Source organism: Nothobranchius furzeri, chromosome 8 (genome assembly GCF_043380555.1).
Source record: "Nothobranchius furzeri strain GRZ-AD chromosome 8, NfurGRZ-RIMD1, whole genome shotgun sequence".
In the NCBI taxonomy this organism is placed as follows: domain Eukaryota; kingdom Metazoa; phylum Chordata; class Actinopteri; order Cyprinodontiformes; family Nothobranchiidae; genus Nothobranchius; species Nothobranchius furzeri.
The window spans coordinates 55355126-55365412 of record NC_091748.1 but is presented as its reverse complement, the minus strand read 5'-3'; the positions used below and the strand labels follow the sequence as shown (position 1 = coordinate 55365412).

The window sequence follows — 10287 nt, the reverse complement described above, 5'->3', positions numbered from 1 at the left end:
GGTCCTCTGTCAATCCGAGCTGTCCGCTTTTTTAGAGCTGGTTTTCTAAGCTAACCCAACAGGCTAACTGTTAGCTAGTTCGCCGAATGTCAGTTAGTCAATGTGGAAGAGAGGGAGCTGCTCTGAGCGACTCCTGCTGTTTGGATTATTCCGAGGCTTGTTGTTCATCGAGGACTTGACACAGTGACAGCCTACCTGGATGGACAGTTTGACGGGGTCTCATAGTGGAATCTGCGCGGGCAGAACTCAATTGTGTCGGGGTGGCTAGGCTTTCACTCGGCCGGGCGACCAGCGGAGGGATCGTACAAATGTGGCCGTTGCAGCCTGTTGTGTCCCACTGTTTCAGGGACCGAAGTTGGTAGTTCAGCACACATTTCCACGAGGATACCCTAAAAAGTCACTAAAGACCGTCAGAGATTTTTTAAAACCCGATAACCGCCGGACACGGGGAATTGGAAAGGGACTCCTGCATATACAAAAGGATACTAGCTTAGATACTTAGGTGTATCCCTGTCATACAGGCTTTTTCAGCTCATGCGGTGATGACTTTAGACTCCATGATGGCTTGTTGCCTGAGTGAGGAGGCGAGGGAGTCCAAACGTATCAACGCTGAAATCGAGAAGCAACTCCGACGAGATAAGCGAGATGCACGGAGGGAGCTGAAGCTGCTTCTGCTGGGTAGGTGTGCAACATGATCCACGGTGGTTAACAGACCGGACAAATGCGCTTTCACTGCTACTCCAGCTGTTGGTGTGATTGTATGGTGCAGATTTCACATGCAAAACACTGCAAACCACATTTAACTTGGGACGCCACAGGATTTGTTTGTGATGTGATGATATGTAAAAATCTTCCTTCTGATGTGGTGTAGAGAAAGCAGGACAGTTTTATTATTAAGAGCTTCTAGTGGCTGAGAATGAAAACCATTCAGTATCTCAGCAGCTAAAATGATAATGGTTACATCACAGTTTTTGATGTTCTCTGAATCCTGATGTAGAAGTTTAAAGACTAACTACATCAAGGTTAACTGTTTAAAACATGGTTTTCATTACCCAGTTACACTCAGTTACTTGTAAAATGTCCATTCAGACTGCACTGTGAATTTTTCATTGCAATTACTCAAATGTAAAATATTTTGACAAAATTCAGTGTAAATAATCTTTGACAGTATTTGTTTATTAGTGAATAATGATTGTTATGAATTATATTAAAATGTGACTTTTCTAAGTAGTTTTCAGCAGTTTACTCATATTTTTTTTTAACATTGTTCAGTTCAAACTTAAAATAATCAGCCTGTTAAAATGAGACTTAAATAAAGAAGCCTTGGTTTTTAATTAAATCAGCTGCCAGATACTCAGGTCTAGAAATAGGTTTTCTTCAGGTGGCCTGCTTTGGGGAAATAGTCTCCCAGGAGTTGTCGGTACAATCCTCAGTCTGATCTTTAATTTTTATTTGAAGGTAGAACAATCAAGTTAATGTTGCTTGTTATGTAATGTTGGCAGGAAAACTATTTATCCCACTCTACCCTGAAGTCTCAAGTTTTACTTTGGAAGTGGCGCGTCATCAGAACGACTGGCAGGGATTCAATATGTTAAAGGAGATCAGTCATTGGTTTGCTACAGGGGACTGGATACACACTTCCTTCTTGTAAGGATGTTCACTCTCATAACTGAGTCAACATTTAACACCCAGATAGCTTATCAGCCTTATAAAAAAGTAGCTGCTCCCATGTCTTAGGTTGCAAAATAATATTTATGTTTTGAAGCATTCCCATCAGTCCCTCAGGATCGCATGTTTTATTACATATATTTAAAAGTTTATTGGGAAGTAGCACAGTGGTTGAGCTTACCAACTTTGACCATAATAGCTTCCATACATGATATCTAATGTCATTTACTAGTTTGATTGCTTCAGTAATTTGGATAGCTGAAGAAGGGAGGCAGTTCAGCTGGACTAAACTAAACCCACGAAGGTTGCTGAACTCAATAAGGTGACTTTGGCTAACTTATACTTGATAAAATCAGCTAAAACCCTTTTTAGAGTGCACCCATTATTTATTATAATGCTGTTCTGAAAGTTCTCTTTACCTTGCCTGTTGCAAACAAACATACCAGAGTTAGTAGATATTTTCTACTTGTTTGTTCAATAAAATATTGCTGAATATGAAATTGTATTAAATGTTGTACAGGTGTGTGTGTGTGTGTGTGTGTGTGTGTGTGTGTGTGTGTGTGTGTGTGTGTGTGTGTGTGTGTGTGTAAAAGATAAAAAAACTAGAGAAAGTTGTAACTTTCTACACTGCTTGACAATAAGATTCTATTTTTGGATTTTGATAAAGATAAATATTTGATGTGCATGGCGTACATGGCTACATATAACACTTCACATACAGTATGTAAGACTGAATCTTCATCATTTTTCAGATTCCAAACTAATTCCATGTAACTGCATTGTTTCCCCCTACATAGGCTCAGGTGTGTAGTTTTCTGGTGCTAGGAGCAGAACATACATTTCAGGGTAGTTGTACACAATATTGTCATGACTGTCGCTAGTTTAACATTATGGCAAATGTTACCTGTGGACAGAGCTGGACTGGGACAAAAATTCAGCCCGGGCATTTTGACTGGAGACCGGCCCATCACCTGTTTTTTTTGGAAAAGACATTAAGCCTTACGCTGTTTCTGACACACACCAACGTACACTTTCTTATTGGTAGTATTTATGTATCAATCTAATAAACGTAAACCTACACCATCCTTCCTATCCTGGTATTCTAAAAAGTAGGGTTGGGGGTAACTGATTATTTTTAAAATGATTATTCTGACGATTATTTTATCGAATAGTCGACTATTCTAATGACTATTTAGATGATTAATCTAGCGATTACTTTTCTATTGCACAATTACTAAAAACCAAAAAATTCTCAAATAAATTCCTCCCAAAAATTGATAAGTTGTTACTGTAAGAGAATAAACACTACAGGCCTTCCATTTTGTATAACACTGCTTTTATTGTGTTGCGGTTGTTTATGTTCTGGTGACGTGTAGAACTTGGGAGTGCAGGCTGCTGCCTGAGAGGTGGTTGGAGACGGAGTGTCTCCATGCTGCTTTGTTTTGTTCACTTATGTGCATGAGGCAAGTGGTGTTACGACCCTTCCTGGGGAGTCACGTGTTTCTCCTATTTTAACTGTAAATCCTTCTAGCTGTTATATTTATAACAAGAAACAGATATTCGGATGGAATATTTTCATGTTTATTCGAATATGATTGTGGAACACACCCAGCATCATAATAAATGAAGTAATATTTATGCCAATTTAAGCCTTTATGGGTGACCAGGACTCTGTGATAAATTTTTGGCAAGGGAAATTATCATTTGTTGCCATTTTTGAGGTGTTTATGAATGTGGAAGACACCCAGCATCCTGTGATGGCACTAATAACATCAAGAGATAATAAATAAGGTAATATTTAGGTCAATTTAACCCTTTACACGTGACCAGGACACTGTAATCAATTTTTGGCAAGGGAAATGATCATTTGTTGCCATTTTTGAGGTGTTTATGAATGTGAAAGACACCCAGCATCCTGTGATGGCACTAATAACATCAAGAGATAATAAATAAAGTAATATTTAGGTAAATGTAACCCTTTACAGGTGACCAGGACACTGTAATCAATTTTTGGCAAGGGAAATTATTTTCTCTTTTTTTTCTTTTTTTCTGTGCCATTTTTGGGGTGTTTTTGATGACACAGTAGACAGTATGAGTACAGTAACATCAACAGATAAAACATAAAACCCTTATTTGGTCAATTTTAGCCTCCATGAAAATCTTAGCAATTCGATCACTTTTTGGCAAGTAAAATGCCATTTTATTTGTCTACAATTAAATCATCAATAAAGAATTTAAAGATATTTTGAGGCATTTCTTATAGGTAAACGGGAGGGTGTAGTCTATTTGGCAAGTGACAATCTTAATTTTATGTGCTGAAGTGCTTTTATCTTGTTACTTTTAAATAGAGCAACGTAATGAATAGCAACCTACACAGTGTCATTGTAAAGCCAAAGCTTGATCATTTTAAATACTGTTTTTCAAGTAAAAATGTGCCCCAAACTAGTTAACTGTGGCTCCATGTCAAGTGGACTAAAGAAAGGAAGGGGAAAAAATTAAATCGCTGGAGAATTGTTTATTTCCATTTATACGTTTACATTCAATACAGGGTGCCATTTTACATTGTTTATTTATTTTTTTAGTATCAAGGCTGTAACATAAAGAAAGCCAGTTCTTATCACAAAGTTTGTGGCACAAACCATCTTTCAATCGCAAATATTGCAAAAATGATTAATATATCCTCATTGTGAACGTTTAAGACAAATAGCAACACTTAAAACAACTTCCGAACTGGAAAAACCAATGTGGCAAGGTGCAGAAACGAGTGCCGGGCGGGATTCGATCCCCAGACTCCCGGGTGATAGTCATACGCTCTAACCAGTCAGCCAAAGGGGCATCTCCTTAACCAAGCAGCCAGGGCACATCATCAATCGGGACATTGTGGATGCTCACCACACTGCCACATCTTCCTCCCTCTTTCCACAAGCACGTCCTCGTGCTCCCGCGCAGGGTGCCACAAACACTGCCACACTAATATCCGCGATAAACATCTGTTTAAGTACCGGAAGAGGTTATCTTTGCTTTCTGAATGTCCATATTGCTAGATATGCTGAGTTTTAGGGCGAAATCCTGGGGAATTTTGTCTAGAAATGCAATTACCTAACCGTGCGCGATCCCGCGGTGGCTAATCATTTTTTGGCAGCGAAACGATTAATGGCACAACACCGGCTCGGGTTTCTCCTCCTCCTCCCTCTTTTCTTCTCCAACCTGTCGCTGGGCTGAGGCTCCATCACTTCCTAAATTGATCTTACTTGAACCTTCACTACCAAACAACTGTGAGATTTTAACACATGTGCCAGCATCAGCCTGAAGGGCCAGTTTCTTTTTTAGTCGAATTTTCTCCGCTCCTCCTTTCCGTTTTTTGTTCTCCATTTTGTAAAGCTCGTCTGTCTGTTTACTGAGATTCACAAACAACTGGCGGGTGCATCAGACCTCTGGCTATTGGTCCAGCCCAGAGTGTATTATTACCAATTGGCCAATCCACCAACTTTTACGAGGCGTCGCGTGGGGCGGCGCGGACAAGTTGTCTGCAACAACTAGAGGCCAGGAAAATAAATAAATAAATAAATAAAAACAGACACCGGCCCATAAAAGATGAAAGGGTCGGCCCAGCGGGCAGTTGCCCGCTATGCCCTATGGTCAGTCCAGCGCTGCCTGTGGAGCAGAAAGCACGAGTTGTCAGACTTTGATGGTCCTTCAGTTAATTCCATCAAGACAATGCAGAAAAGATTTGGGCTACCATGATTGACCCATGATTGACTCGTCACGACAACGTCGACATAGAAAATAGTCGACTAATAATTTAATTTATGAACGTGGTAACTGAACTTCCGTAAGTCGTACATCCAGCCAATCATCTAGTGCGACATCATCGACAGGTGCAGGACACATGGTATCGAATATGGCGTCCCCTGGAGATGCTAATCCCGCACCTTATGTACTTTAGACCCAATTTTTATGATTATATAGAACAAAGCTGCCAATATTTTTCTACAACTAGACATAATTTTATTCATTTTCAACGTTTCAACGGATATTTCCAGAGATTAATGGTAAAAACTACACATTGTCTCTCTAAAGCCTGCCTGATTCAACATTTAGAAAATAATTAGGTGCTTTTCTGTTGTCCACTTTCATTTTTCCCAGTGTTTTTTAAATTTGTTTTCATCAGTAGCTCCAGGACAGAGTTCTGCATGTTTAATATGATTTGCAGTAACTAATAACACATGATCTGTTTATGTTTAAAATAAGGCTGTAAGAAAATACTGATATGGCAATATATCGTGATATATTTTCCTGCAATATTGTATTGATATTGAAAAGCTGTGTATCTAATTTTTGGAAGAATTAACATGCAAACATTTGTGTATTTTCTTTTCTTTTGGTGCAATACAAACACTGACCACTAGTTGGCAGCAGTGTGCAATGGGTTTTGTTTCCACCATTGATTTGTAAATCTCTGTTATGGTTCAGATACCTCATGTTAAAAATGCTAGTATTGGTTTGTTTCTTAAATTATCTTACAAGAAACTCATTAAAAAATATCACTAATAACATCTGACTGACAATACATTGTACATCTAGGGATGGGTACCGAATTTGGTACTTTTTAAGGTACCGACCGAATTCCATAGTACCGACCGAGCACCGATTCACGTAATTTCAAACGGTGCCTCGTTTCGGTACCCGTCCATCATAACGAGAACTTGCCAAGACAGCTGCGCATGTGCAAGAGCGTTATGTCGTCGCTCGCTGCGAACCAGTTGTAAACAGAGCAGCATGGTAGAAAGAACGTAGGCTAAAGCTTGGGTCCACTTCACTAAATGTGATGGGTAACTGGGTGATGTTGAAACCAGCGACAACGATCTAAGTGAGACATCCTCATCTTAATCTGCTCCGGTAGGTAAATATAATTAGCTTGATATGTTAGCTTCCGTTTCGCTAATGGTGAGTTTGCTTTCTCCTCGGATCTCCGAATTCCCGACTAGAAGAACATGAACGCGCTCTAAAGTTTGGCTTCACTTTACTAAATGTGACGGGTGAAGACGAAACCAGTGACAACGATCTAAGTGTGAGGCATCATCATTTTAATCTGCTCCAGCAGCTAAATAACCTGTTTAAGATAACGTTAGCTTGGTATGTTAGCTTCCATTGCTACCATTGTTATCAGCTAATGGTGCGTTCGCTTTCTCCTCGGAAATTCTAACTTCCCAGTAGGAAAAATCAAATGCACAGTAAATTTAGTTCACAGTAAAGATGTTTGCTTCAGTTTAATTATCAGCTTATAAAACTACAAGGACGATGTTAAAATACAAACAGTTGAATGTTATTTATCGTGATATATATCAAATATTGTTATATATTGAGAAAAATATATATTTAATTATAAAAGAGAATTAAAATAATAAACACTCAAAAGTATCGAAAATTGGTACCGTTAAGTACCGGTATCGATTCGTAGGTACCGGGAATTCGTACCGGATCGATTCAAATGTCAAAGGTACCCATCCCTACGTACATCGCATCATCTCCCCTGTAAACTGACTGAAAAGGTTAAAATCTTATCACCTAATGGTGTGGTTGACTCAAAATTCTTTTTTTAAATGTATTTTTTCCTGATTCTACTCAATAACTGTGAGTTTTTCATGCAGGCCAAACATGGAAATACTCTCCTACACCTATCTCGTGCATTAGCTTCTGACAGAAAATAGACAGTGAAAATCTAGGATTTGAAAATCCTGACAGAAATGTCACACTGTGAATTTGCTTTCATGGGGTGTTTCTCAATGTCAAGGAAACTTACCTTGATGTCTTGGCCCCGCCCCGGTTGCCTAGGAGATACGTCATCAGGAGCCGCCAAGACGTGTTCCAATCGGTTTCAATGTTCATGTACTACCGAGGCGTGTGTTCTCTGTTTGTTAGCCGTTTAGCTAGCTGAGCAAGGACACACGGGAGGTGTCTTGTAGCCTAGCCTTGGTCAAAAATTACCCACAATACACCGCAATATTTTTAAAAGGACAGTAGATCAGAAGCTGGCAGCTACTTTGGGGACAATTTTCAAGTTTAAAAGCAAGTCAATTAATTAAAAATGTGGGGGTTTTTTTAGATCCAAAGAAGTTATCTATGGTTGGTTAGTTGCTTAGTAGTTGCAGCTTCGGTGGCTAGCGGGTAGTAACTCACTTATATTTTTAATTTAATAAACATATACACAGTTTAAAAAGTAAAATACTCGTTATATATTTATATTGAAACTTATACTTATAAAATATAACGTTATCTCCCATGTCACGTGACGTTATGTGACTGCCGTGGAAGCCGCGGTCACGTGATGCAAGTCTGTTCCATTTAACCGTTTTCTTTGACCAAGGAAGGACAGTGTCCTCGTAAGCAAGGCGCCTGGCCTCGCAAGACATTGCCTCGCAAGGCTAGGCACCTTGACATTGAGAAACACCCTTGGACTCACTGATCTTGACTCACGATGGGGACAGCTGTTGTTTTATCAGCAGAGGACATCTCAGCTAATTTAAACTAACTGTTAGCATTAGCAACTTCACACGACAGAAGCTTCTCCTGGCTTGTGTTTTTTGTGGAGATAAAACATCCATGTTGCAAGTCAGTGGAGATGTCCAAATATCAGGAAATAAGACTTCAAAACCTGCCAGCTCAGCTGTGACGTGGGCAACTTTTTGGTCCGAGAAATTGTGCATCAGTATATTTTCTCCCCGAATGACTTACAAGTCCTACAGAGACCACTGCAAATGTATTGATTAAACAAGTAATCCTATCCTTTAGATGAACAGCGGTGTATTTTTGAGACGGACCCAATTCAAAGGCTTCTACTTGGTGATACAAAGAGGCATTTTCTGGCTCAATTGCTGTAGACACGTGGTGGTTTTTCCTGCTCAGAACTGACATTTAGATGTGGACACAGAGAGACTTCCTGTATCCTGTTAGAACTCCACATTTTCACTCAACATGGTGAAATACAAATTGCAGGACCTGTTTTCCATCTTGTATTTGTATCTGTTGTCACAGAAGTCATCTTTTAGTGCGCTCTGGTTGTCTTCCTTCATTTGGAAGTAATAATATAGCTCTTTTATCCATTTTATAGCTCTACATGCTCTTTAGGCCTTTTCTGTTGAGTGTTTCTAACCTCCAAATGCTTAACTTTTTAAAACCCCTTTTGAGTTTAACAACTATTTCACTCATTATGACTATTTAATTACCAGTGATAGTTAAACATTACAGCAAATGTTTAGCTTTTTAGCTGAAGAAATGTAACTCATGACTTTGTTCTAAATTGGGCGTAACACTTTTACAAGGGAATGTGGTTCTAGTTCTGTGAACATTTTGGTTTGATGCAGTGGTAAATTCATCGACTACCTGCAAGGAACTCTGCTGGTTTTGTTTTATGTTTTATGGGAAGAGAATTATTCCAGCTTTTTTATCCACACAAGCAAGTTTTCTCTTTGGTGTGGTCAGCTTTTACTTCGTGGAGGAGACATAGTTGGAGGAGAGTGCTGTCTGCTCTGAAGTTGATGAAAGTCACCAGTGATTAATTAAAAGTGTACAGTTAGAGATTTTTTTAGTCAGTAGGGCCCTGTTGATGTGGAATGGATTGCCTTGAATCTCACTACTAGTTTTTCTACTCTATTTAAAATGGTCTTTAGTTTATTAAGTTCACCGCTAGTACATGCTATAGCAGTAGCTAGTCTTCCTGGGGTCTGGGGCACATTTAACAAAAATAATATAAAAGATGCACTACATACAGAACAATGCTCAAAAACAACAGAGCAGCACATTTAAAACCAGCAGTTTTAATGTAACTGTTCATTAATAAAACATCTGTAATAAGGGTGAAGGATTGGACAAATTATTCGACCATCAGCGATTGGCCGAGTCCTTTGTCTTTTAATTTTTTAATTTAATTTTTATTTTTTTTACGAACTACAATTTTTATAACTTTGATTAGTCTTACGAACAGGACATTGCAAACTTCCGTGTCAAATCAGCAACTTTTTGCAACAGTTATTTGTACGTACAGATAATTGAAATTTGAAAGCTGTGATTCTTGTGATTCCAATTGTAATTTTACAATCAATGATTCAATTATCACTGTAGACACAGTAAACTCTTATGTCTAACCACTTGGAAATTCAAAATTATTTTTAAATCACCGTTTAAAGCCTCATATCCAGGGTCCGAAATAAAAAATTTTACTCACCGGCCAAGTTGGCTGGTAGATGATGAAAATCTACCGGCCAAGCATATTTTTTACCTGCCAAAATTCTAAATGATTTAGATCTACCTAAAGCATGTAATTCTATATTATGTTGATTCCAAACAGAGTGACAAAATAATTAAAACATCAATTAATAAGAAAAACGACTCTTTTGTCATTTTTACTATTTATTTATTTATTTTTAGAGATGTTTTTATGAACTCTTTCATTGAAGTCTTGTCAGACTCCTTGTTTTCTCTGTCCATGAAGTCTGGCCTCCTGCTTCTGACACCGTCTTTGTGCCAAAGCATTACAGCCTCATTTGGGTCATAGTCCTTGATCTCTGGCGAACACAGCTGCACCATGAGAATATCTGAAAGTGTGTCAGGGCTAGGGTT

At 38.7% G+C, this 10287-nt stretch overlaps 1 protein-coding gene across 3 annotated transcripts in view; it reads left to right on the top strand.

Annotated features, from left to right (window-relative positions):
• The first annotated feature begins 310 nt into the window (after positions 1 to 310).
• LOC107393186 (guanine nucleotide-binding protein subunit alpha-11) overlaps positions 311 to 10287 on the top strand; it is a 51539-nt gene continuing 41562 nt past the window's right edge. For all 3 annotated transcript variants that reach the window (XM_015971393.3, XM_015971394.3, XM_070553926.1), the window contains exon 1: positions 311 to 678. In XM_015971393.3, coding sequence (XP_015826879.3) covers positions 543 to 678 — 136 coding nt within the window. In that variant the 5' untranslated portion in view covers positions 311 to 542. The remainder of the gene's footprint in view (positions 679 to 10287) is intronic.